This window comes from Cucumis melo, chromosome 6 (genome assembly GCF_025177605.1).
Source record: "Cucumis melo cultivar AY chromosome 6, USDA_Cmelo_AY_1.0, whole genome shotgun sequence".
NCBI lineage: Eukaryota > Viridiplantae > Streptophyta > Magnoliopsida > Cucurbitales > Cucurbitaceae > Cucumis > Cucumis melo.
The window spans coordinates 6,314,899-6,342,892 of record NC_066862.1 but is presented as its reverse complement, the minus strand read 5'-3'; the positions used below and the strand labels follow the sequence as shown (position 1 = coordinate 6,342,892).

General features: G+C 35.4%; 1 protein-coding gene across 4 annotated transcripts; it reads left to right on the top strand.

The window, feature by feature from the left end:
* Positions 1-347: 347 nt before the first annotated feature.
* LOC103483968 (uncharacterized) lies at positions 348-27,994 on the top strand. Of its 4 annotated transcripts, none has more exons than XM_008440851.3 (19): positions 348-922; positions 6,774-7,173; positions 7,296-7,370; positions 7,472-7,534; positions 9,559-9,771; positions 11,156-11,421; positions 11,494-11,794; positions 11,981-12,736; positions 13,618-13,902; positions 14,015-14,170; positions 17,628-18,037; positions 18,651-19,098; positions 19,231-19,509; positions 20,583-21,345; positions 21,482-21,540; positions 22,985-23,464; positions 25,470-25,508; positions 26,742-26,965; positions 27,452-27,994. In XM_008440851.3, exons 1-18 carry the CDS (start codon positions 549-551, stop codon positions 26,925-26,927), a joined length of 5,553 nt encoding a protein of 1,850 aa, XP_008439073.3. In that variant the 5' UTR covers positions 348-548; the 3' UTR covers positions 26,928-26,965; positions 27,452-27,994. The 4 variants fall into 4 exon arrangements, with proteins under 4 accessions (XP_008439073.3, XP_050942619.1, XP_050942620.1 ...); XM_051086662.1 differs by having other exon boundaries at positions 349-922; positions 11,500-11,794; XM_051086663.1 differs by lacking the exons at positions 348-922; positions 6,774-7,173; positions 7,296-7,370; positions 7,472-7,534 and adding an exon at positions 8,337-8,489.

Here is a 27,994-nt window from a genome sequence, read left to right as displayed (position 1 = left end):
AAAAGTAGCAAATTTTCCCATATACCTAATTACTTGTCATATTTACAATATGAAAAAAATGTGATATGACTGCTATTTTCTAAAATTTTTTTCTTAGTGATTTCTCAAATAAATATATAAACATCCGTATATTATGGATAAAAATTCATATAGAAAGATTTGGTTCAATATGGTAGGCAAGTAAACTTAGATTTGATTAGAATGTAACACAATATCTAAGTGGTGCTTCAAAAATCCTATAAAACTTATTAATTCCGTTTTTTTTTTTTTTTGCGACGGACTCCCCAAAATTTTCCATTCCATCCAATTCCACACAATATTTTCTTAATTTATTTTTGTAGTTGCTTTACCTTACTTTCTTATAGCAAAAAAGAAAACTTTGGGTTTTTCTCAATCCCAATAAAATTTCAGCAAATTTAAGATTTTACAGTCCGAACGGCGTTCGACCCAATTCTCTGCTTCTCTCCGCCCACTCCCGGGGTCATCGGAAAACAATGTTCCTCCCCTCAACACTCACAACCATACTTTTCGCCTGCTGACTTCGAACCATGGACGCCGTCGTCTCCTCTGCCGTCGAAGAAATTTGTTCACTCGGTCAAAACGGACTCGCTCTCTGCAATCTATGGTCCAAGCTCGAACCGTCTCTCTCAGCTTCCGGCCTAGACCTCTCCAATGGCGTCAAGGCCGCCGTCTGGACCCAACTCCTCCGCGTCCCATCTCTGCAATTCGAAGCTGGCAAGGGGCTCTATGATGCTAAGGATCCATCTATTCAGTCCTTCGAAGCTGCTGAAAGGCTGAATTTGAAGGTTGTGGCTAAAGTGCACCTGAGGGATAGTTTTGTAGGGCTTTACAATGTGCGATCAGCCAGTTCCAACATGTCCGCCCATCAGAGACGAGTTCTTGAGCGACTCGCAGGTGCTAGGTACGTTACGACTATCCTTGTTTGCCTCACTCTGTCTTCTGCATTTGATGTGAACGTGTATATATATAATGATTTATGTCATGAGATGGTTTTCTGTTTACGTTTATGGGGCTCTTTTATGGATAAATATGATTAAACGTTTATCAATATCGACGTATGGTCAACGGTGCAATGCGTACTTTTTGTCACCCATCTGAAATTTTAGCATGATAGGGAGAGTTGTGTAATTTTGCCATGATTTGTGTTGGAATGATCTCTAAATCAGTGATTTTGCCCAATGGGAGATGGAGAACTTCGTAATTGGCAACCATCGTGGATTGGCCTAGCGGTAAAAAGCTAGACATAGTCTTAGTAACTAACGAGGTCATGGATTCAATCCATGATGGCCACCTACCTAGGAATTAATTTACTACGATTCCTTGACACCAAAATGTTGTAGGGCCAGACGGGTTGCCCCATGAGATTAGTCGTAAGTTGGTTTGGACACTCACGAATATAAATAAAAAAACCTTCGTACTTGGCTAATGAATATGATGGGTTCCCAAAAGGAGAGTTTGCTATTGAGGGACAATCCAAGATATGAACTAGGCCAAGAGAAATTTTTTACAACCGTCAATGAAGGATAAAACATTCCATGAAGAGTTGCAATTTAGCTTAGATCGGTATGATTGATATTAAGACCCGAAGCTTGTTTAAAGACTTTGATGATGTTGAGCTGAAGTTTCTGAGCATGAAATCAAAGTGATTCTTTATCGTTATTGATGGAGGATAAACTATTGTGCTATCCACCAATTGAAGTTGGTTAAGGCAACTGGCTTAATGTCCAATGGAGAATCATTTAATTAAGCCCATAGATGCTCACTGGGAAAGAAATCTACTTAATCAATTGGTTATAATGACAAAGAGGATGAAGGTGACTCAATTGAGAAAATGGATCACCTTGATGAATGCACGTCATAGCTTCAAAATTGAGAAAATGGATCACCTTGATGAATGCACGTCATAGCTTCAAAATTTCCTCTCTCTTTTCCATTAATGACTGTTAAGAAACGTTTGTTAGCCATAAGAGCCTAAAGCCGATGCCTGCACACCACATAAATGAAAATCCTTTAGCCTTGAGGATAGCATGCTTTTCTTTTTCTTTTTGTTCATTAGCGAGCTTGTTGGCTCTTCATCAAGCATCTAAGATTTATCTTTGGCCATAAAAGTCAAAGATGGTTTTGGAGTTGAAAACTTTTGAGCCTTTTGAAGAAAACGTTGGCGATAATTTTATATGAACATAGGAGACTAATTCTTTTGTGATCCTCACATTCTGGAATTCTAAGCTCCATTTGGGTGATGTCATCCTTGTACAGTTTTTTGTTCATCTTGAACTAAAAATAAGACTTTTCATTATTAATCACGTTCAAGTTCTCATTCTGTTGTGCTTTATTTTATTACTTAAGTCCTACGAATTTTGTCTTTAGACCCTTATGGTTAGCTGTTTATGCTATGTTTTTGTAGTATCCTTTTGTATCTTAGAGCACTGGTCTCTCCTCATTTTCTTAATGAAAATTTTCATATGGTTTTCTAAAAAAAAAATTGCTTTAATAAGAGCAAATATCGTTGAGTGTATAGCCATAAAGAACTTGGGGATCGAAAATTCCAACAAGAAAATTTTATCTTTATGAATACAAAAGACGATAGTCTCAATCGAGTAACTCATCTTTGAAGATCCTTTGGTTTCTTTCAAAGCAAATTTCCAAAAGAATTGCATTGGAAGGATTAATCCATAAAATATTTGCTTTTGTTGAAAGAGATAGACCACATAGGAGATGCCAAATGTTCTAGTAGTTTGATAGATTATTACTCTCCATAGATTGGGTTGAAAGTTTTAGTAGTCATAATCCTATACAAACGTTGAGTTTGAGTGTCACATCAGATCACTGACCCATTATCTTGAACCAGGGTACTTTTTTATTTTTAAAGAAACATTTCATTGATAAATAGAATCAAGGGCACTAGAACTTTATTTTTAAAGAAACATCTTCTTAGTACCACCAAAAGGATGACCCACCAATAAAGAAGCCAAAGCATCAAAGATGGAATTAAGAAATGTAAAAGACCAACCAAAAGCAGGCAAAACAATATCCCAAAAATTAGTAGCAAAAGGACAATGCAAAAGCAAATCGACCCAGAGATTCAACATTCTGCAAACACATGTGACACCAAGTGGGAGAAACAGACATATAAGGGGTGTTTGGAGAACTGGAATATAATCAGGATCATTGGAAATCAGAGGAGTGTTGGAAAATGTGTAATCGAAGATAAAACGAAAATGAAATCGTAAAGTGTGAAAACAGTGAGAAATAGGGTTAGATTGAAAACTATTGGAACAAAATGAGTTCTGTATTATGAAATGGACTCAAAACGTTCAATTCAAACATGGATTTTGGATTACATTACTAAATAAACCATCCCAATACGGCTCACCAAACACCCCCATAAATCAATTGACATTGTAAATGATAAATAGTATTGATGGGAAAAAAATCTTTCTAGGATAATTGTATTTCCAAATTACCGAATAAAGATCAGACAAAAAATGAATCCATAGCACCCACCAAATCAATCCCATAGATGAATCAAGAGGCCACATCCAGTTTGTTGAGTCTTTTAAGGTTGGTATCAAGGAGTATGTGTTCTCTCATTTGCAATTTGTTGATGATACTATGTTCTTTTGTTCTGGTGAAGAGGAGTCCTTCCTTATATCCTAAATCACATTCTTAGGTCCTTTAAGGTGGTGTCTGGGATTAAAATTAATAGGAGTAATTGTATGATTTTTTTGGGGTTACACTGCGATATGATGAAGCTTAATAGATGGCTCGAGTTGGTTGGTTGTGGCTTTGGCTCTTTTCCTTTGGTCTTATTGAGAGCTATCTCTTTTTGGGATGGTCTTATTGAGAATATTAGGAAAAGGTTAGCCTCAAGGAAGAAAAGTTTTTTTTCCTCTCTCTCTCTCTAATGTCTGTAGACTTACTCTGATTAGATCTATGTTTGTGTATTCCTATCTATTACCTCTCTTTTTTGGGTGCTTATTTTGGCTTGTAAAAGGATGGAAAAGCTCATGATAGACTTTCTCTGGGAAGGGGTGGAAGAAGGGAGTGGTTTTCACTTGGTTAGATGGGATGTGGTGGGAATTATGTGACGAGGGGGGCTTGAGATTGGTAATTTAAGCTTATACAACAAAGCTCTGTTGGTTACATGACTTGGTGTTTTCCCTTGAGTTTGACTACTTCTGACATAGGATTATTCAAAGTAGACATTGTCCCTTTCCCTTTTATTGGTGCTGAAAGGGGTTAAGGACACACATTGGAATTTGTGAAAAGATAGTTATATCACTCGTCCTCCTTTAAAAACCTTCTGATGGCTGATTTCCTAGTTTGGTCGAGGAATTCTGTGCCTTTTTCGTTTGTTTAGTAGGGAAACTACGGAGTTGACCTCTTCTTACTTTGGTTGAGGGTTTCAACTTTTTGAGAGGGAGAAAGGATTTTCGTTTTTGGAGTTCTTATCCTTTAGAAGGATTCTCTTGTATGTTTTTCTTTTGGATTTTATGGATCCCTCTATTTCACGTGAGTTGCTCTTTGATGTTTTATGGAGGATTAAGATTCTAAAGAAAGTTAAATTCTTTTCTTAACAAAAAAAAGAAAAAAAAAACTAAGGGGACATAGACTGCTGTGTGCCAAACCAGTCTGATCACCAAGTTCTTGCAAAAAATCAACTATGAATCGTTATCTAATGGGCCATAGACTGCTGTAAGCCAAAACAAAAGTAGCCATATGAGGAGATAGTAAAGTGGCCCAGGATAACCTCATGAACAAGAAAATCAAACTCACTCCAAAGAATGAGAGTACCCTTTGCTGTATCAATTCAGAATCTAGGGAAAGTAGTGTGAACATGTTTATGGGATTCGAAGAGTCACACTTAAGGAGGAGAGAGAATAAGAATTTCAATTTTGAAAGGAATAAGGCAGAGGAAGTCGAAGAGGAACTTTTAATGAAAAAAGAGAAAATATCGGTTGTGCCTTCTTTTATAGTTGGAAAGCCAATTCAACCAATCAGTAGCCCATCTTTTAGTGATCCACTCTCCTCCGATCCTTTGAACAAGAAGTTAAACTCACAGATTAAATAGCTGATCCTCAGCAAAGAAATTTCAACCCTTCATCTTCAGCTTCCCTCTCCTCTTCTTCTCTTTATTCCTCATCAAAGTTAGGCTCTAGAGCAAATTCGAAAAGAAAGAATTGTTCTAAGATCTTCCCATATTGCTTCAAGCCCTTTTCGAAGTATTTCATCTGGAAGAAAAAATCAAAGAAGATTTTGGCTAAGCGATCGTTAAAAGCCCAGATAATTGAAGATCAAGTATTTGATTTGTTAGAGGAGAAACGTGCCTATTCTTAATCATCAGTCTGTTTCAGCAAATCCAAGTTGTTTTTAGAGGCTAATCCAGATTTATTCAAAGCTAGTTGCACCAAAATTCAAGCCCCAACCCATTCTTCTTAGTCTGTTTCTCATCATCCTCACCCTACCTAGTCTAAGCACTTCGAGTTCTCTATGCCTAACTCGAAGGTAAAATTTTTTAGGGGCTCTCCAAGCAAGACCCTTCTCAATCACTCCAGCCAGATGGGCCAGTTTTCTTTTGACTCTCCTTTCAGCGTTAATAGTGAGGAAGTGGAGCATTTGGATAAGCCTACTGAGCTTGAGAAAGAGAAACATCTTGAGCCTCTAGAAGTAGACTTCAATTCCCTATTTCAATGCCGAAAAGAATCAAAATCTGCTAATTTACCTTCTACAACTCGCGCTCGTCCCCAATCTTGTGAAATACCAGATCATCTGAAGTCAATAGTTGCTGACTGTGGACTTATTCTAATCTGATTATTCAGCAGTCAAATGTATTCCTCCCACGTGGGTGACAAGTAAAGCCTCTATATTGATATTGATGTTTTGAAAGACTTCTTCAAGCTTCCTCTAGATTTTGGAATACTATGGCAAGACAGCTACGAGGCAGTTGGTTGCATCTTCTTGGAAGCTTTTAGATTCGAACGGGTTCCTTACGAGAGAGATTTTTCGTTATGCTTTGTATTTATCCTTCTATGGCTGTGGTTCTGTTTAGCTTGATTATTTTCTGTTGGAATCCATTATTTAGCTTGTCATCTTCTTTGTTGCCTAAGTTTAGCTTTTGTTGTAGCCGTTGATTGAATTCTTCTCTGTTTCTCTTGCTCTTAGTATAACACTCTTGCATTTTGAGCTTAAGTCTCATTTATTAATAATAAATAAAGAGGCTTGTCTCCATTTAAAAAAATGTTGAACTTTGAGCATTTCATTGGAGAAGATTTTGTCCTCATGACTGTTTCTGATTAACACCTTAGTCTATCAAACACGGTAAAGCAAATCTTGCCATATATATTTCTTGCTTTGTGATCTTAACATGTGAAGAACAATCTTATAACACACTTCAAAGCACAAGGTGACAAAGACCACTGATGTGGTCTACAGGGCAGTTAGAGCATATCAAAAACAGAATTCATTATGCATTGGGAAAAACTACATGCTTTTCGAGATGGTGCTGTCAGTGTCACATGTTAATTGATATGTATTTTAAATTCTAGTTTATTTTTAATTCTCTTCCACTACCTTTGATCATAACAAAGATTCTTTGGTGAAAATTCTCTTCAATCTCTTAGGCTACACCATATCTAACGTGATTAATACTCTAATCAGATTGACATTTAATTTTTATTTAAATTAATGAGTAATTAATGTTATTTTGTACTTGCGTTAGCTGGGCAAAATAATATCTAATAAACTACTTGCAGAAAAAATGGAGTGACGCAGAACCAACTTGCTAAAGAATTTGGAGTTGAAGGAAGAAACTTCTTTTATGTAGTGAAGAGCCTCGAGTCTCAAGGGTTAATTGCAAGGCAATCTGCGGTGGTCCGAACTAAAGAAGCTTTAAGTTCTGGGGAGTTGAGAAATAGTCCAATTGTGAGTACCAATTTGATGTACTTACATCGATATGCAAAGCATTTGGGCTGTCAACAGAAACTGGAGATTACTGTGGAAGAAAATAAAATTGAGCAACTTGGAGATCCAGTGGAAAGTGCTGCTGCAGAAGATGGTCTGCCTGGAAAATGCATTAAAGAAGATGTGCTTGTGAAGGATTATTTACCAAAAATGAAAGATATCTGTGATAAACTTGAAGCAGCCAATGGAAAGGTGCATTTTCTTAATCTTTTGCAGATACCTAAACGGCTTTGGTATAGTCATTTTATGATAGATATCCTAATTTTCCGTAAGTTATATCTGATTATTCTAATTGCTTCATCACTTTTTTGAAGGTTCTTGTTGTTTCTGATATTAAGAAGGATCTTGGATACACTGGATCTTCCTCAGGGCATCGAGCTTGGAGAGAGGTGAAAATTTATTTGCACCTTTCTGCCTTAAGGTTTTGATCTACCAATTTTTCCTAGGTTCCAACTTCTTAACTTTTTGTATGCTCAAAATATGCTGCCAGGTTTGTAACAGATTGGAAAGGGCTTGCATAATTCAGGTGTTTGAGGCTAAAGTGAACAATAAGGTAGCTTTGGTTTTTCTTCTACACATCTTTCTAAATTCTAATATTACAACATCTTCCATTTTATTCCCTGAACATAAATTTCTTTACTTTTTTTCTTCAACTATCTACCAACGTGTCACTTTTCCAAGGATTTTATTCATGTTTATTTCATTCCCCCTGTCAACTGTTGGACACTATAGACTTTCTTATTTGATTTCTAGTTGAAGATCTCTTTTGTAATTCACATTCTGGTTTATGGAGTCCATCAAGCTTCTGTTGTTCCATTCATCAATCAAATTTATATCTCTTCTAGAAAAAGTACTCTGCAACTTTTGACCCTTTCCAGATGTGGTGTGTATATATATTTGCAAAGTTGGATGGAAAATATACAACCAACAACTTTTGTACCTTTTCACTTGTCCTCTTTTAAAAAACGTATGATCTTTGATCTTTTGGTTAGGTATGAGAATTATGTATTCTCTTTTGGGTTTTGTCGCAATTTATCAAATAGGGAAATGGCAGAGGTTGCCTCTCTTATTTCGTGTACAAATCCTTGTTCAGTTTGTTATTGGATCTATCCCCTATTAGGGAGTCTATTTCTGATGTGGTTTGGAGGAGTAAGGTTCCTAAGAAAGTTAGACTTTTTATTTGACAAGTCTTGCTTGGTCGTGTGAACATTATTGATAGACTTGTTTGAAGGAGGACTTCACATGTTGGGTCTTTTTGTTGTTTGCTTTGTCAAAAGGCAAAGGAAGACCTTGATCATCTCTTTTGGGTATGTAAGTATGCGCGGTCTGTGTGGTGCTCTTTTCTGCAGGTGTTTGGTGTTAGCTATCTCGGCCGAAGGAGCGTTCAAGCGATGATTGAGAAGTACCTCCTCCATCCGCCTTTTAAAGAGACAAATTTTTGTGGCTTGTTGGGGTGTGTGCTGTGATTTGGGATATTTAGGGGGAGAGGAATGATCGGGTGTTTCATGGTAGGGAAAAGATCTACAATGAGGTTTGGTCCCTTGTTAGATTTCATGTCTCTTTTTAGGCTTCAATTTTGAAGACCTTTTGTAACTATTTCATCGATAACATTTTACTTAGTTGGAACCCCTTCTTTAGTATGGGTATTTTGGTTGGCTTTTTTTTTGTATATCCTTGTATTCTTTCATTTTTTCTCAATGAAAGTTGATGTTTTTGCTCAAAATAAAATAAAAAAGAAAAAAGTTGGAGAGAATTAAAACAAAATCTTCATTAGAAGCACAACCAATTACGGAAAAAGAATAAAGTATGAAGTATCCAGACTAAACCTGCAAAAATTCTTTCTTAGAAAGGTACCTGTCGAGGGGAAAGTTGTGTGTCCCCTATTTTTGAAGGCTATTTGGGTTGATCATGATCCAATAACGGTGAAGTTATTTCTTTGTGGGCTTTCCCTTGGATGAGCAACACCCACGATATGCAACATTGGATGCCTTATTTGTCTACTTCTTCCTTTGCATACGAGATGGAGTCTTGGTCACATTCTTCAACATGTTCTTTTACCACATGATTTTGAGATGATATCCTCTCTAATTTGACTCTACCATTAAATACCACGTGCCATTTTTTGTCTGTTACTTCAAATCCCCTATTGGAAACCCTGGATTGGAACGGATTTCAAGTCTGAACGAATTTGAAATCAGTTTTGGCGTTTGGAATGTATAAAAAAAATAAAATTTACAATCCAAAATGATTTGAAATCTTGTTTTGATCCAAAAAAAATCCATCTAAAATTGGTCAAATTGGGATTTCAAATAAAATTGTCTTAATTCCAAACTTCCCCTCTATTGAAATAAAGGAAAAAGAAACAGAGAAAAGAAAGAACTTCGATCCTGACAAACTTCGAGATGGGTCTTGGTTTCCCTGGGGAAAAGTTTTTGCCACGTGTTTTTCCAAACATTCTAACCATGTACTGTGCAATCTCATGTTTCATTAACTTTTTCTCGTATATATTTTCTTTTCCTTTGTTGACATACGTTTATGCTAATTTCATTTTAATACTACGTTTTCTCTTTTTCACAGCTTGACTGTTGTCTACGTCTGCTAAAGAAGTTTTCTCCAAAGTGTTTTGATATGAGCACCACTCTTGGGAGTGATGATATTTCTGGTTATAAACATCATATGAAATTTGGGAGGAAATGTCAAGTTACTGATCAACTCACTGAGCTTGCAATCGAGCATCAAATTTATGATATGATTGATGCTGCTGGATTTGAAGGCATAACAGTGATGACGGTGCGTTACTTACTTCTTTTAATATCTAAGGACTAGGACATGAATTATGCACTGTTTTTATTTAGATTCATTGTCTTTTTTTAATCAGGGATTCAGGATATTGAAACTTGAAACTGACCTGAGATTTCATACGACTGAATTTTATGAGCATGGTTCAACTTAGTTCTGATCGTGGATTATAGACAATAAAATAAAATAAGGGCAGGGGACTCCTTCCTTATGGTTGTACTTGATTGCATTTGTTTTACTTCTTTAGATTAGTCCTTTTTGTGGCCGTATTTGCTTTATTTTGGTAATTCTGTCTCATTGTACTCTGAGCAATAGACTCTGTTCATTCATCAATTAAAAGCCTTGTCCTTGGTAAGGTTTTCTTTATTTTGGTCCTTAGCGAGGTTTCACGTTTCACTTTGGGATTTGATTTCGAAGGATTTTTGTAATTATTTCCAAGGTAATATTTTAATTAACTAGAAACCATACCTGCAGAGAGGGCGCTTCTGTAGATTTTTTTTTAATTTAATTTTTTGGGCTGCCCTTATATTCATTCACTTTTTTCGTCAACGAAAGTTGGTGATTTCATCAAAAAGAAAAAAAAAAGAAAAAAGGAAAAGCCTCGTTTCCTTTTAAGAAAAGAGAGAATCCCTCTCTAAGAACTAAAGAAGAGCTTTTTAGTTTTCTTTAATGCTGGGAGGCAACAGAGCTGAGCCTTTCAGTAATGAGCCTAATACTCATATTTATTTTTAAAGGTGGCTCCTCTGCTTCTGCTTACTCTCCTCTGATCCCTCCTTTTGTTCGACTACTATTATTTCTTTTTAATATCCATGATTGTCTGGGTCAGCTTACTTGCACCTCAATTAATCTCACGAGACAATCCGTGTAGGAAACTTGTAGGAAATTAATTTCTAGATAGGTACCCACCATGTATTGAACTTGTGATCTCTTAGTTAGTTATTGAGATTATTTTTGTCACCTTAGGCCAACCCATGATGGTTTGTTTTGTCATTATTATTTGATCTTCTAGTTAAGATGGGAATGGGATTATGCCAAAGGCTCTTTCTTCATTTACCACCCTCCACTTCAGGACTTCATTTTGTCATAAATGAGCAGCAAATTCTTCAAAATAATGGTGAGGCTTTAGAGATAGATCATCTCATAGGTAGGCATAGGTAGGAAGAAACTTAGGATCTTAGCAATTGTTCAAAACCAAGATACAATCTCCAAATTGTGATTATCATTTTGCTTTCTATCATTGGACTTGCCTGTTAGATAATTTGTTCTTAGTTTTCCCTTGGGTTCCACCCCCGGGAGATAGTTTTCTGATTCAGTCCCTGTGAAATAAACTTCGTTGCCTCTCAGCAATTAACCCATTGTTTTCTGTGGTTTGCAGGTTTGTAAGAGGCTTGGAATTGATCACAAAAGAAACTATGGCCGGCTTGTCAATATGTTTACTAGATTTGGAATGCACCTTCAAGCTGAAACTCATAACAAATGCAATCTTTATCGAGTTTGGACACATGGGAATTTCAAGCCTGAGTGTATTAATCAATATTTTCATAAACCAACAGAGGTGAACAAGGAAATTGTAAATGTTAATGGTTCTGCGTGTTCCCCTCAGATGGCCATTCAAGATCACAATTTGTGTGATTTCAATAGGTTAGTTCAAACAACTTTTCCACATGGCTGTGCAAAATCTGAAAATACAATTTTTAACATTGACAATGCTAGTCGCAGGAAAACAAAGGATGGAAAAATGAATACAGAAGTTAGTCATAAGTTGCATAGCGATGGTGAGGTTGACCTCAGAGGTAACCATTTGCCACAAGAGTCAATTTTTCAGCCTGCATGCTCCGTTCCTGATGTAGAACCAAGTTCAGTGAACGCAGTCATTGAAACGATCTCTGGATCTACAACATCCCCATCTGCTTTGTTGAGGCCATCCATTTCTGCACCATATCAGAAGTATCCGTGTTTACCTCTTACTGTGGGTAGTGCTCGGAGGGAGCAAAAAATACTTGAACGGCTACAGGTTTTTACAACAACGTACTTGTTAAATTTGCTTTGCTCACTGTTCTAACAATTTAAATAAAGAAATTTATAATTTGAAATTCTACTTATTTTATCTAAGACATGTTTTTCCATGTCTTATACTAAACAGGCTTACTTTGCTTAAGCTCTCTGTCTAAAATAGTATTCCTTTATTTTTCTCCTGTAGGATGAGAAGTTTATTTTGAAGGGTGAGCTTCATAGGTGGATTATTGATCAAGAGACAGACAAAAACACAACAACAGATAGAAGAACTATTTTCCGAAGTATAAACAAATTGCAAAGTGAAGGGCACTGTAAATGCATAGACATCAATGTCCCTGTTGTCACAAATTGTGGTCGTACTCGTATCACCCAGGTGATTCTGCATCCTTCTATTGAGACTTTATCGCCTCAACTTCTAGGTGAAATTCATGATAAAATGAGGTCGTTTGAAGCCCAAAGTCGTGGTTATAACTCGAAAAAGGTGAAAAAGAGAGGACCGGTTCCTGTATTAGAAGGTATCCAAAGGATTGAGCACTATATGGATTCTGACATTGCTTCAATACGATCAGAAGCCATGCGTGCAAATGGATTTGTATTGGCAAAAATGATCCGTGCGAAGCTGCTGCATAGCTTTTTGTGGGATTATCTGAACTGTTCAGATGGTTCTGATGGTAATTCCTCATCTGATATGTTTGTTCATGATCTGAAAAATCCTCACACTTGCTACAAACCGTTTTCATTGGAAGATGCAATTAGGTCAATCCCAATTGAGCTTTTCCTACAAGTTGTTGGTTCTACTAAAAACTTTGATGACATGTTGGAAAAATGTAAGAGGGGCTTGTCCCTTGCTGACCTTGCTCCGGAGGAGTACAAGCATCTAATGGATGCTAATGCTACTGGAAGGCTCTCACTCATTATTGATATTTTAAGGCGATTGAAGGTAAATTTCACGGCAACTTTCTAATATATGAGTTCATGAGTTCAATAAAAGTTATTCATGAATTTTTGCATGTATTAAAAGTTCAAGTTTGTTGTAATTGACTGTAACACAAAATTAGGAAAACTAATTTCAAACACAAAATTTGATTTCCTATACTTAGTCAATATGAACCTTAAGAATCAATAGATAGAAAATATTCTGTTACAAAATTTATTAGATTGAGAAGCTCAAACCAGTGTTATAGGCCAACCTATCATAGAAAGCCAGTGTACCTTTCCATTCAAATGCTCTATCACTGAGCTACGGACCCACCTTTCATAACCACATAGTCCATTTAGAAGTCCAGCTTGCCAGTAACCTTACCTAGCTTCTCAAGAAATGGACAGCACAAATAGCGTATATGATTCTGATCTCCGCTGTGCTGGTTGAAAGAAAACTATGATCTAAATAAAAATTTGATTGTTCTTCAGTTCTTTAAAGCTTTTAGCTCCTGAAAATAATACTTGCAGATTTTCCTTTGCATTTGGGTTTGTTTATTTGTTTTCTTTTTTGTTTTGTTCTTTTTTTTTTATTATTTTTTTTTAAAATTTTAATCTTTAATTTTCTAAATTTTGTATTTTAATTTTTCCTGTAGTTGGTCTTAAAATTAATCAATAGAGACTTTGAGCGTATCTCTTGAATTGTTTTCTTTTTCTTCTCATGTAGTCTGTCTCTAAAACTAATGATTGATTTCCAAACCTCCAAAGCATCTTAATTAGTGGAATATTACTCTGGTTTGATTAGTGTTAGATGGTTTGTTGTACTGACTGTACAAGATGTAATTTGTATTGAAATATCAAGCATGCTGATTAGTACTCTTAGAAGTTTGTTCTTTATTTCAGTTAGTTAGGTTTGTAGCTGCAAGTCCAGGTAATGTAAATGATCATGGGCATGCCATCTTAAAACATGCACTAGAGCTCAAACCTTACATCGAAGAACCGGTTTCAAATGATGCAACTAGATCTTTGATAACTAGGGGTCTAGATCTTCGCCCAAGAATTAGACATGACTTTATCCTGTCAAGTAGGCAAGCTGTCAATGAGTATTGGCAAACTTTGGAGTACTGTTATGCCACTGCTGATCCCAGATCTGCTATGCTTGCATTTCCTGGGTCTGCTGTTCGTGAGGTATTTGTTCAAACTTTTAGCAACATGCCTCCCAATAGTTATTTATAGTATGCAAATAAAGTAGTTTTGGGCTCTAATGAATTACCTTTATTTCGATGTTTTTCCTCCTCAGACATTTCTTTTTCGTTCATGGGCTTCAACTCGGGTTATGACAGCTGAGCAACGTGCTGCACTTCTGGACCTTGTGGCAAAGAGGGACCTAAGAGAAAAGCTTTCATACAGAGAGTGTGAGAAAATAGCAAAGGATCTGAATCTGACATTAGAGCAGGTAATATGTGATTCTTATATTATACCGAATATATATATGCACGTGGTGCATATTACACTTGAAATTTTCATTGTTTTTCATTGTAGTGTAGCTAGAGAAAAAAAAAAGTTTCCTGTATCCCTTTTTTTGGGTGGAGGCTATAAAAGACAAATTTATCATTATTAATGGATGTAGTTACAGAAAGGCCTAGGCTGTCTGGTTTTGGTGATACTAGACGTAGAAAGATGCAAAGTAGCAAATGCGCTTTATGGTATTTGGTTCGACAAAGAATACTTCCATATAGAAGACATGGAAGCTCAGAAGATCTTGACATTATCAGACAATCAATTCAGATGGTTCTTGAAGAAGATTTCAGAATTCTTGTGTGGCCCTGCGAATGGTTTTCTTCTTTGAAACAATTTTGATGATTTTGGAAGTACATGGCTCTTAAAATTTATGTCAAAAGTAGCTTAGGTTATGAGGTGTGTAGCTTGGAAGAGGAACAAAAAATTATCCCATCCAAATTTGTTTTGGTGTCCCTCGACAAGGTTGGAAATCCTTCCAAAAATGTTAGGAAGTTTCTTGATGAAGCACGATTATTCGATTTGGTACAAATAACATCTCCAAACTTCCTTGCAGCTTCCTTCTGAATCACTAGGGACGAGTTATGCTGAAAAGGTGATGCTTAATGGATCCTTTCTTCAGGAATTGGTAAAAGAGAGCACTTCTTCCCTTGTTATGACCTCTGAAATTCAGAGTGCAACTTAGCATTAGGTGATTAAAAATCCGAAGGTTTTAAAAGAAGACTTCGATAACCTATGGATTATTTCAAGATTGTTTGTGTTTGATGATTGGAAGGAAATAGAAAAATCTTGGAGGATCTTTTTCAATAAAAAATAATCATTAGTCCATTGTTTGTAGAGAATGCTTTGATTAAATTGGCTGAAGGTTCTCTAGAAGAGTTCGTTGGAAAAGAAGAGTTATGGAAAGTAATGAGTTCTTTTCATTTGAAGTTTTAGAAATGGAGCAAAAGTGAACATTGTAGACCATCAATTATTGAAGGCTTATGGAGGTTGGATTAAAATAAAAAACCTCCCTCTTGATTATTGGAGCAATTATACATTCAAAGTTATAGATCATTTTGGAGTTACTTCTAAAACGCTTAACCTACTAAATGTTTTCGAAGCAAAGATTCAAGTAAAAAAAAACCAACGTGATTTGTACCAGCTACATTAGAAATAATAGACTTCAACTGAGGGAATTTTTTCTTACACATTGGTGATTTTGAACAGATCGAGCCTTCTCCATTAACCAAGGGCTGTTTATCATTTGAGGATTGTTCAAACCTATTTTACTTGCAGAGATTAAACTAGGCTTTGAAAGATGAAGGAGACTAAGGAGTTGTTGACGATTCATTCTTCCTAAAGGGGTGGAATATCTAAGGTCAATCCAAAAAATTCCTTCATGTACAAGAAATCCTTTTGAAGCTTTGGAATAGGGAGCTTGCCAGAATTTAGCCTCGCCGGCATTGGTACCAAATACCTCCCTTGAAGCGACGGTGAATTTAAATTTGGACTCCAGGGAAAGCAATGTGAACACGATTGGATTCGAAGAGCCACACTTAAGGAGGAGAGAGAATAAGAAATTTCGTTTTGAAAGAAACAAGACAAAGGAAGTTGAAGAGGAACTTTTAATGAGGAAGGAGAAAATATCGGCTGTGCCTTCTTTTACAGCTGGAAAGTCACCTCAACTAGTCAGCAGCCCATCTTTTGGTGATCCTCTCTCCTCCAATCCTTTGAACAAGAAGTTAAACTCTCAAATTAATTCAGCTGATATTTTTTTTTAAAGAAAGACAATGTAGTTCCCATTTCAACGGATGTTCCTTCTTTCAACACTTCATCTTCAATTTCCCTTTCCTCTTCTTCTCTTTATTCCTCAACAAAGTCAGGCTCCAAAGCAAATTTGAAAAGAAATAAATATGCCAAGATCTTCTCACGTTACCTCAAGCCCTTTTCAAAATACTTTATCCAGAAGAAAAAATCAAAGAAGATTTTGACAAAACATTCCTTAAAAGCCCAAATTTTTTAAGATCAAGTACCCGATTTGCTTGAGGAAAATCGTGCTCATTCTCTTTCATCAACTTAATCTAGCAGCTCCAAGCTGCTTTTAGGGGATAATCCAGATTTGTTGGAAGTTAGTTGCACTCAAATTCAAGCCCCAACCCGTTCTTCTAAGTCAATTTTTCATCATCCTCACTCTATCCAGTTTAGGTACTCTGAATTCTCTTTGTCCAACTCCAAGGTAAAATTTCTAATGGGCTCTATGAGAAAAACCCCTCCCAATCAATCCAACAAGGGTAAGCCTTTCTTCGATTCCCCTTTCAGTGTTAGTAATGAGGAATTGAAGCATTTGGATAGGTCATGAGTTTGAAAGTCAGAAATATTTTGAGCCTTTAGAAACTGATACCAATGCCCTGTTTTAGTGAGAGGAAGAGCCAAGATCTGCAAATTTTCCGTCTACGACTCATTATTGTTCTTAGTCTTGCGAAATACCAAATCATTTAAAATCAATAGCTGCTGATTATGGAATTATTATAATTTGATTCTTCAGCCGTTTAATGTATCCCTCCTCAATGTTGGTCCAACTTCAGTCTTTCTTGGATGTCCCTTCATGTAGGTGGCAATTAAAGCCTTCACGCCAATGCTGAAATAGTGGAAGACTTTTTCGAGTTTCCTCTAGATTCAAGAATAATATGACAAGACAGCTTCGAGGCAACCTGTTGCATCTTCTTGCATGTTTTTAGCTTCATATTAGTTCTTTATGAGAGAAATTTTTCATTATGCTTTGCATTTAGATTTCTACGGTTATGGTTCTGTTTAGCCTGATCTCTTATGTTTGGAATTTGTTTTTTAGCTTTTGTTGTATCTGTAAACTGAATTTTTCTCTTTTCTCTTGCACTTAGTATAATACTCTTGTACTTTAAGCTTAAGACTCTTTTATTAATAATAAATTTAGAGGCTTGTCTTTGTTCAAGAAAAAAACAATCTACTGGGTCTTCTACAATTTTTCAAGTCCAAAAGTGAGGGAGTATTAATGTTGTTATAATTATATTCACCATAATCTAGGCCAGTCAGTAATTTTATGCTTTTCACTCCTGAAGTTTGTTGTTTAAAAAAAAGTTATCTTTTATTCAACCCAGCAGTGTTTCCGAGTTGTGCATTATTTTGATCCTTGTTATACTTCCTAGCTCTTAAAGGAGCATCCTTTCTTTTACTTAAAGTATGTATTAGTTTTTTAAATTATAATGCCCAAGTAATGCAGTGTGCATTTCTCTTTTACTTAATATAGTAATTTTTATTAAATCATAATGCTCAAGTAATGCAGTGTGCATTTGTCTTTTACTTAATTTAGTAGTTTTTATTAAATAGAATGCCCAAGTAATGCAGTGTGCATTTCTCTCACACACTGTCACTCGTAGGTTCTACGAATGTATTATGATAGGTGCCAGCAACGTCTCAAAAGCTTTGATGAAGGGACGGGTAATGAATCTAGACAGAAAATTAAAAGGAATTCACCTCGGAGGAAAAAAAACCCGCGAGAGAGGTCAGGGAAGCGTGCACGACATGATGTAGTTAGCAAGCTGTTGGACGGTACAAGGGTTACCACATTTCCTGAAACTTCTATTTCATCAATTGATAAAGATAAACAATTGGCTAATTCAGGGGAGCAAAACATTCCATTGCAAGAAATTTTTGAAGATGACAATCATCTAGAAACTGTGGAGGAATTTGGGTCTGATGAGGAAGGCGAGGCAAGCTGTTCTGTTGCATCTTCAATTATGAAGCCAACTCGTCAAAGAAGGTTTATTTGGACTGATGAAACAGATAGGTAATATGATGACAATGGCTACCAAGACATGTTTGATGTTAATCAACAATAAATTATAAGCTTAGAGGCCATAGATCTTATTGTGGTTTTAAAATGTTCATGAATGAAAGTCTATTAAAAAAAAAATAGAAAACCATTTACCTAATCTGACAATGTGTGCTATTGGTTCTTTTTTGGGATACGAAAACATGTCCAACAATTGCTGCAATCTGTAAATTATTTGGCAATAAGAAATCCAAGCTGGTTAAGATAGCAGGATTAACCACGGTTACATATCCTTAAAAGTATATGATGAGTTTTTGGAGATTTTCTTCAATACGTGCATTCATATATTTTATTTTTAAAAAATGAAACAAAGTAATGAGCCTAAACTCAGCTAAAAACTGAAAGAAAACAAACACAACTAGAGCAATACAACAAAATTAGGTAGAAAAAAGAAAAGCATTTCAAAAAATAATTAAAACGAAAGCATATGTTTGATTTTATGATGCTTTTCAAAGTTTCATGTGAAGATACTCTTGAATTTAACAAGTGTGAAACTGTTAAATTTTTTTATCACTATCTTTTCTTGCGTGTATTTTTACTTTCGTTGAGATGTTTGTTACCCTTTCAGGCAATTGATCATCCATTATGCCAGATACCGTGCAGCTCGAGGTACAAAATTTTCTCGAACAAATTGGTGTTCTATTTCCAACTTACCAGCACCTCCAGGTAATTGTAGAAAACGAATAGCATGGCTGAATGGTAGCATAAGATTTAGAAAGCTTGTAATGCGGCTTTGTAACATTCTTGGCAAGCGTTATGTGAAGTATCTGGAAAAATCTAAGAATTCAACAGTTCATCAGGATGATCCCAAACTAATATTAACTAGTTCAAAAGGGAAAGGTCTTAATATTGGTGGCAGTAAACATAACAGTGAGGATCCTCAGGAACAGTGGGATGATTTTGATGACAAAGATGTAAAGATGGCCCTTGATGAGGTTCTTCATTTTAAGAAGATGACGATGTTGGAGGACTCCAAAAGAGTTGGATCTGCCTATGGTGATTTCGTGGATGCAAATGTGAGTGCTAAAGAGAATTTACGTTAAGTGTATTTTCCTTTTTCCATTTTAGAATGATATTAGACATAAATTTCTGTTTTATCCTTGGATTTCCATTTCCTGGAATCTGAATTTACCACATCTGCCACTCAGAGTGTGCACCAGGAAGGAGCGCAACATAAATTCCCTAGGGGAAGATCAAAGGCAAGATGCTTTCATCGGAGGTTGATGAAGATTTTGAATGGCAGGCATGCCAGCAAAGAAGTATTTGAATCATTGGCTGTTTCCAACGCTGTAGAGCTATTTAAGCTTGTTTTCTTGAGCACCTCAACAACACGAGAAGTACCTAATCTTCTAGCTGAAAATTTAAGGCGTTACTCAGAACATGATCTTTTTTCAGCTTTTAGCCACCTTAGAGAGAAGAAAATCATGGTAAGTTTTGTGCTCAAAATAATAATAGTAATAATCTTTTTATTGTTCTTTTTAATTTTCTAACCAATCGCATGTTTGGATCAAATTTGAGGTCAGACAGAGATTGAAAATTGAATTAGCAGTTTCAATATTTAGCTCCATTAGAAAGATAAAAATTCATGTGCAGCCTTCGTAGATTTCACATGTTTAATATTTGCCAACTGGTTCTAAGTTTTTCTAGCATAAAGTTTCTTGCCTATTGAGTTGTTTTTTGCTGTTTGAGAAAGATTAATGATTAAATTAGCAGATATTTCTGGCACACAGTATAAATTTCCTTAATTAGAGTAAAGGAACTGTGGGGATAACAATTGTCAATCGACCCCAACAACTTGAAAATTGAAATCGAATGAGCAGATTGCTATGTAGTTCTAAATAAATCTGGGAACCTTACTTTTAAAGGCATTTCAGTGGGTGTTTTGTGAGGATTTCAAAGTAAAGGAACTGTGGGATTAATGAGTTGAAATCAGTCCTATGCTTTTCTTTACTTGATTTAAATTTTTTTCATTGCTTTCCTATATTCATTTATGGTCTTCAGTGTTTGTAGTTTTGAGAGGAGTTTTTCTTCTTTGAAGTTCCAAGTATATTAAATTGCTTTCTTTCTTTGAAAGGGAATTCCTCTTCTTCTAGCTTTGAGGAGGACAGCATTTTGGAAGCTCCATTTGACATTCTAGATATATATTTGTGTGTGTGTTTATCAATTTTCTACTTTTCAGTCTTCTGAGAGAAGTTAGATCTTGGTGTTCTCTGTTCAAGATTTATGTTTGAATTGGAGTGGTTTCATCTTTTTTGTTTAGTTTTTGGTCATGCGTTCGGATTGTCTAGAATTTTTTTGGGTTAAGTTTATTGTTGTTACTTTTTGTTTCATTTATTTCCAGCATTTGACTCTTAATTATATAAATGAAAAATTGTGTTTCCTTAAAATAATATTTATGCAGATTGGCATGAAGCACTTCTCAGATGACTTTGTACTCCATTTACCATGATGTTTGTGTGAGTATGTTTTGTTAGCTATTAATTGTTTTCGTATCTGCCAGATTGGAGGCACCAATGGCGACCCTTTTGTGCTCTCCCAGACATTTCTGCATATGATTTCAAAGTCTCCATTTCCAGCCAACACTGGAGAGAGAGCTTCCAGATTTTCCAAGTTTCTACATGAAAGAGAGAAAGATCTTGTGGAGAATGGGATTAATCTTCCCGCTGATTTACAATGCGGAGATATTTTCCATTTATTTGCTCTAGTGTCTTCGGGAGAGTTGTCCATTTCTTCTTGTTTGCCTGACAATGGTGTTGGAGAACCTGAAGATGTGAGAAATTTAAAACGAAAAGTTGATAGTGAACATTGGGTTGACGTGTCCGCTAAAAAGCTGAAATTAGCACCAGGAGATGGTGAAATTATTTCTCGTCGAGAAAAAGGTTTTCCTGGAATCATGGTTTCAGTATGTCGAACTACAATTTTAAGAACAGATGCTATGGAGCTGTCAAACAGTTGGAATTGCATCGATAAATATATTGGTGGAAGTGATAGATTCTGTGTTCCAACTACTGACAACAGTATTTCATTTGATCATATGGAAGCACGATTTGATACTGATGGAGTTGTATCTCTACTTGGGAATCGTTGTGAGTCAACTTGGCAAGCTATGGCGGCTTTTGCAGATCATTTGATGGCAGTAGGTTGTGATCAACAAGTGAGTGTCATCTCTCCAGAGGTCTTTAGGTTGGTTTATTCTGCAATTCAGTTGGCTGGTGATCAAGGTTTAAGCATTGAGGAAGTGTCCCAGGTGGCTAATTTACAAGGTATAGATTCCCCAGCTTTTGCACGTCGTTTAGCGATTTTCTTATCATGTGATTTCAGAAGATGAAGATGAGTAAATTTTATGATCGGTGTTGTGTTATTTTGTAACTGAAAAGCCATATCTTACGACTGAATTAGGTGAAAAGCTGCCACAACTTATAGTCGATGTCCTCCAAACATATCAACAAGTACTGAAGGTGAGTCACTTCCGTAGTAATTTGGCAGCATAAATTATTGGTTTTTGTTGTTTTTTTTTTTTATCATGTATCATCTCCGTACATTCACATTTGTTAATGTACCAGGGTTGACATATCTATCATGTGAAATTTCTTTTTTTCTTCCTTTTTTCAGGAAAGATATTCTTTTAGTCTCTATGTTCATATAATTTCGATTTGATTCCCATGTTTCAGATGTTACATTTTTACCCTTGAGTTTTGTGTTTGTTTTCATCTAGTTCCTAGATTTCTAGATTTTAAATGCCAGCTTTTAAGCCCTGGTTAAGTTTCATTCATTTACTTTTAAATATTTATCATTTGAATGTTTAATTATTTTAAATAGTGACTTCATTGAAAACTGTTTTTTCAAAAGGAAATAGAACTTTTCGTTAATATAATTAAAAGAAACTAGCCTTGAAAATTACAAGGAAACGAAAATAAAAGAAGGAAAAGAAAAGCAACAAAAGCGTTGTAAGCATCTTCAACCCAATATAAATCAAAGATCGACAATGGAAGAAAAAGTTCCCAATACAAACAGAAGACTTGAAAAAGAAATGAAAACTATTTTATTAATAGTTAATTTTCTTGTTTTAAGTTAATTAATAGAAAGTTATCACAAATTACTAAAAGTGGCTATTAGTGAAAACTTAAGGGCAAAAGTGTAAAAGCTTGAACTTATCATGGTCGGGCTGTTTCATTTTGCATTTATTTTGATTTTGGCCTTCTTAGAGATGATGAGGGTGTAAACTTAGTTGAGATGTTCGGGTGCACTTATTGACTCTATGTTTTTCCTTTTCTCGTATCTCTTGTACTTTGAGCATTAGTCTTGTTTCATTATCTTAATGAAGAGACTTGTTTTTTTCTTTTTTTTTCTTTTGTTAAAAAGAATGAAAACTCATGAAACCTAAGAACCAAATCAAAATCGGACTCAAAACTTAGGGATAAAAGTGTTACATTTTGAAATCTGGGGACTAGATAAAAACCATGCACAAAACTTAGAGATCATACTCTCTACGACCTCAAGGTCAGAGGTTTGATTCCTCTACCCCACCTTTTTATCCAATACCGTTGCAAAAAAAAAAGTATTTTCCCCTTTTTTCCTTGATAAGAAATAGGGGTCAAGAGACGCATCCTTCTTGATGGATCAAAATAGACTATTAAACCAAAAACTGGGCAAAACTATCTAGTCTATGCTTTGTTTAAAATTTTGACTTCAGGTTGGAAAAGGAAAGCATGAAACGAAATGCAGTCGATAATGTGGCTCAGTATGAATTTTCCTATTATTATTTGTAGTATATTGGTGGACAACCACCAAGCAAATCAATCTCCTTGAGCTTAAAATTCTTTTGGCTAGCGTGTGTATTTGTGGCAAGACGTTGAAAGTTAGGCTTGAAGTTGAATTATTCTTGTTTTGCTTTTTGTACAGGTTAATTCCTTTGACAGTGTTCGTTATGTTGATGCTTTATATCGTTCCAAGTACTTCTTGACTTCAATAGCTGGCTCCAACCAAAACCATGTTACTCCATCAGTGGATATGCTTGGTAGAAATGATAGCCAGAAGGTTTCACGTCCAGAAAGTTACAATGTTAGAGGAAAAAATCCAGAAAATCACATTTCTGATGGTGCAAATTCTCAGAATATGATTGTTGGTGAGGTTCACAAAGTAACGATTCTCAATCTTCCTCCAGAAGTTGATGAGAACACAAGAAAAAGTAAAACTAGTAGTATTCACCAAAGCAGTCCCAAGGATAAAACCATGTTAACTACAGTGGGGAATGAGGATGGTGGTTTGAATATGCCAATACTCCCGTGGATAAATGGAGATGGGACAACTAACAAAATTGTCTACAAGGGACTTAGAAGGCGGATGTTTGGAATTGTAATGCAAAACCCAGGAATACTTGAGGTATGGTTTTTTCTTCTTCTGATACCTTACGGGACTGTTTGTTGGCTTTTGGATTGTGTCATTGGACTCCGAAACACTTTCCTACTCATATGTGACTGTTTATATTTTGGTCTAGATTTCTTAGTCATTGAAGTTTGTTGGTTCTTCTTTTTTTCTTTTTTTTTTCAATTGTAGTTACATTCAAATGGAGTAGGACCCCGATGTCTGTATTTGATATATGGAATGGTACAGAAAATGGGGTATTTTCTCATAACAACATTCTATTAGCTCGCATAGCAAAAATACGTTGAGGGATCACTTAGGGTTGTTGTTCTCTTTCAAGTGGCACAAGGGTTTTGAAATTTGTTTCTTTTTAGATAAGAAACATTTCATTGAATAAATGAAATAAAGGGGAGTCTCCAACGTGCCTAAAGGTGATTAGAAAAGAGCTTTCCAAATTGGAAACTACATAAGAAAAACTAAATTGCTAAAATGGGTGCCCAGTTTTGCACCAATAAGAAGCAGTAGATAGAACGAAATATATAAATTATCAAAAACAGAAGGAAGATCGCAAAATGGCCACCGAAACCATCTTCGTGGAACCATAAAAAGGATGACCCACCAAGAGAGGAGTAAAAATATCAAACATATTATTTGAGCAGTCCATTGACCAATGACCAATGAAAAGCTTTTAGAAAAATATGTCAGAAGCAAAAGGACAATGTGAGAAAGGATGAGCAGCAGATTCAAATGGTCTTGACGCACGAGACACCAAGATGGAGACATGTTGGGTATATGACATTGTATACGATCAACAATGTTAACATTGTATGCATATATTTTGATAAGAAGCAAATTTTGTTGATAGAATGAAATTACAAAAGGGGATTCCTACCTAAGGGGTTTACAAAAAAATTCTTCAATTGAATATCAAAAAACAATAACTATTGCTCAAATTACAAAGTTTAGATACAATGAACAAAATCCAAAAACCAAAAATCAAGAATCAATAAGTGCACTAATACATCTCAAGAGTGCTTGTTATCTTGGAAGATTCTATGATTTCTCTGTCCATAGTGCCCCGAGAAAAAAGCCTTCATAGAAAACATCCCGTAGACTTTCTTTTTCTTTCTTAGAAGGATTCCCCATCACAGTGTTAGAGAAAATGGTTTTAGGGTCAGAACACAAGGAAGTTTTCCAGCCAAAAAATCATAAATCATTAAGTGACCCAAAAACTTAGGTTGATGGGTAAAAACAAATTTAATATCATATCATCTAGTACTCCCTCTTTCTTTCTTAAAAGGAAGTTTTCCAGCCAAAAATGTCAACCTAGTTGAGATGTCCATGTGCACCTTCTGATCTCCCTAGTTTTTTTTTCGCATGTTTAGACTTCTTTATTACGCTCATTGTATAATTCTCTTGTACATTGAGTTCTTATTATTAATAAAGAAGTTTGTCTCCATTTCAAAAAAATACTCTCTTTCTAGTGGACTTGAAATATGAAGACTCAATGAGTGAAAATCAATAGTAATTGGAGAAGAAAAATAGTTTTGCAGTGGTTTGAACATAGGACCTCCCTAGACCACCTACTTTGATAGCATTTTAAATCCCCAATTGACCTAAAAACTCAAGTTGATGGCTAAATGCTAATTTAACATCATATCATCTAACAAGAATTTTGTCCTGAAACATATTTGTTCTGTTAGTTTCTGTTTCTTTAAATAGTAGAAGAGTGATATAACGTAATGAAGGTCCAACTTCTGCACTTCTCTTTTATGCAGTTTATGAAATGGCTGGATTTTCAATCACACAATGCATATTTCCAAGAATAATGGTCTGTTAGTTAGTTATTAGACTGTTATTCTAACGCATTGCAGTAATTTGAAAATAATGAGCTTCTTTCTTGTTAACTTATCATCCTTCCATGCTTTTGTATTTAAGTAGAATGGTGATCTTTTCCTTAATAGTTTTCAATTTGCCTAATGTTTTTCCATCTTTTCTCCGTGTTCTTTTTCCTTTTGGTTAGGTTGACATTATACAACGGATGAATGTCTTGACCCCCCAGGTAATCAATATATACCTCAAAAGTTCCTTTTCGTCTATGCCTGGTTATAGTCTCATAATTAGTTTCCACAACTTAAATTTGCTGACTATGAGATTTTTTATTTTTAACAAGAGAACTTTTTACTGAAAAGATGAAAAGAGAGATCTAATGGGTGGTAGAAAGCCAAATCCAATAATCTGAACTTATGATTGTGATAAAAACACATCTGAACTCTCTTACCAAATAAAACAACCGAAAGGTCGTTTTTGTAATTATACGATAGACACCATCAATTTGAACTGAAAGATCTTTTTGTAATCTTTCTTTTGGGTGAGGAGATGTCTTATTCCCTTGATCCTTAGGTTGTATTGGTTGGGTTTAGATATGTCCACAGGGCAGGGAGGGACTTCTCCATCCCCTTCCCTTCTTCCATTTCATTTTCCATCCTGCAAAACTTTCCATAGGAATTCTTTTTTCCCCTTTGGTGTTTTTCCTAAATTACTGATTTTACCAATTGACCCAAAAGGAAATTTAATTATATCATCTAAACTCCCCTTATTAGTTTGAAATATGAAGAATGCACAAGTGAAAATCAAAATCAATTAGAGAAAATAACATTGCAGGGGCTTGAACATAAGACCTCTCTAGACCACCTATACTAATACCGTCCTACATCATCGACTGACTCAAAAGTTTAAGCTAACGGGTGCTGACAAATTTAATTATATGATTTAACATTTAAAAAATTCAATTAATTTAAATCACTATTATGAAAAGGTTTTAATTAAATAGTTGAATTTATCATTAATTTTTTGATATGATCAGTTCCGCATGGCCAATTTGAATTAAAAGAGAAATTAGTCAAATTTTTTAGTAGCAGAAAATAATTACCTATCAAATTATTCATGTATATAATCTAAATTTAAATGTTCAATTAAAAAATATTTATTATCTTGACAATTGGACAATAGAACTTGAAATTTAAATATAAGATTTATATACTAATTATAATAACACAACTTTAAATTATTATAATAAATTAAAAAAGAGGCTAACGGGATGGGAAATGAACTCGTCCCCTTCTCCATTTAGTTTACAAGAAATTTTTTTCTCCACTCCCTCCCCCATTTCCCGCTGGAAAAATAGGCATCTCTTGATATTCTCTTGTTTCTCATATCCATCTTGGGACAAGATGAATCATTTTTCTAATATATTATTGTGAGAAGTATTTATTGACCCACCATCTCTCTTCAGAGTTGTAAAATGCTGCTAGAGTTGATGGTGTTAGATTCTCACATCAGAGTGAGGAAGATGTATCAAAGTAAGTTCAGTGGGCCGCCTGGCATTCTAGGGGCTCTCGTCGGCAGGAGCTCCAAAGAGTCAAAGTTTGTTTGCCGTGATCACTACTTTGCAAATCCAATGAGTTCATCGTTGCTGTAGGCCGGCTCCCATGTTCTGCATGAATGCTTATTCTTCAGGTAGCTTATACTAAATGTCTATTAGAAACTGTGCCATTGTTTTTCTTTGGTAGACTTGATATTGAACAGTCGTAACTTTTTTCTTTTATATCAATACTTGTATGTGTGCGTGTTAATTTCCTTGAACACGTTGAGCCGCTTCACTACAGTCATTTTTTTGTAGCCATTCTCCTTCTGAAATGCATCAATCGGAGCTTTTTTTCTTTTGGGTTACTCTAACTACGTGATATTTTCTATTTTTTCATTTCATTTATGAATTGATCTAGTGTAATTGTCTGTTTTCAAGAAATTGGCTACTGGAAAAGGGTTCTCCCCACCCCACCACAACACTGGTCATATTTAAATGTCCGTGGTTTACTTTTTTCAAAATTCTATGTTGATTCTGACTTAGAAGTTTGTCCTCGTGAATTCAAGCTGGCAATTGCTCGTCCAGATGTTGATTCTGATGTTGCATATGTTTGAATAGAAAATCCTTTTCTTTTATAGGAAACAAGATGGAATATATTATAGACCAAGGCAAAAGAAAAGAACGGCCTAAAGGCAAGGGGATGAGAGGGGGCCCCTTCCCAAACAACGGATTAAAGCCTTCCCATTCTTAAAAATCGTTAGGAGCATGAATCTTTTACATCAGCAAATGTTCAAGTTTGTGGAACCTAGTCATCTAGCGCGGCTCAATCTAAATTCATTTGAAGTTCAAGTAAAAGTTGGTTCATGGAATCTCTCGAAGGCAGCGAAGTTAGATGCCATTACAACGACACCAGATGAAGGATGATGAGGTTTGTGCGAGGATTTTGTTGTGACCTATTTTCTTGGAGTACAGTTACAAGCTCTCTTTAGGCTTTTGGTTAGGGAAAAATAGAGGGGTAAAACCAGGTATGTTCTTAAGAGTACTAATGTTGATTAGACTGTTATGTACTCTCCCCTTAATTTAACAGAACCTGCAGAGTCTTCAAAAGAAAAGATGTAACCACATCAGTGTGAACCCGTATAGTGTATATATTTAAGTAATCTTTATTCCCTTCTTTTTTC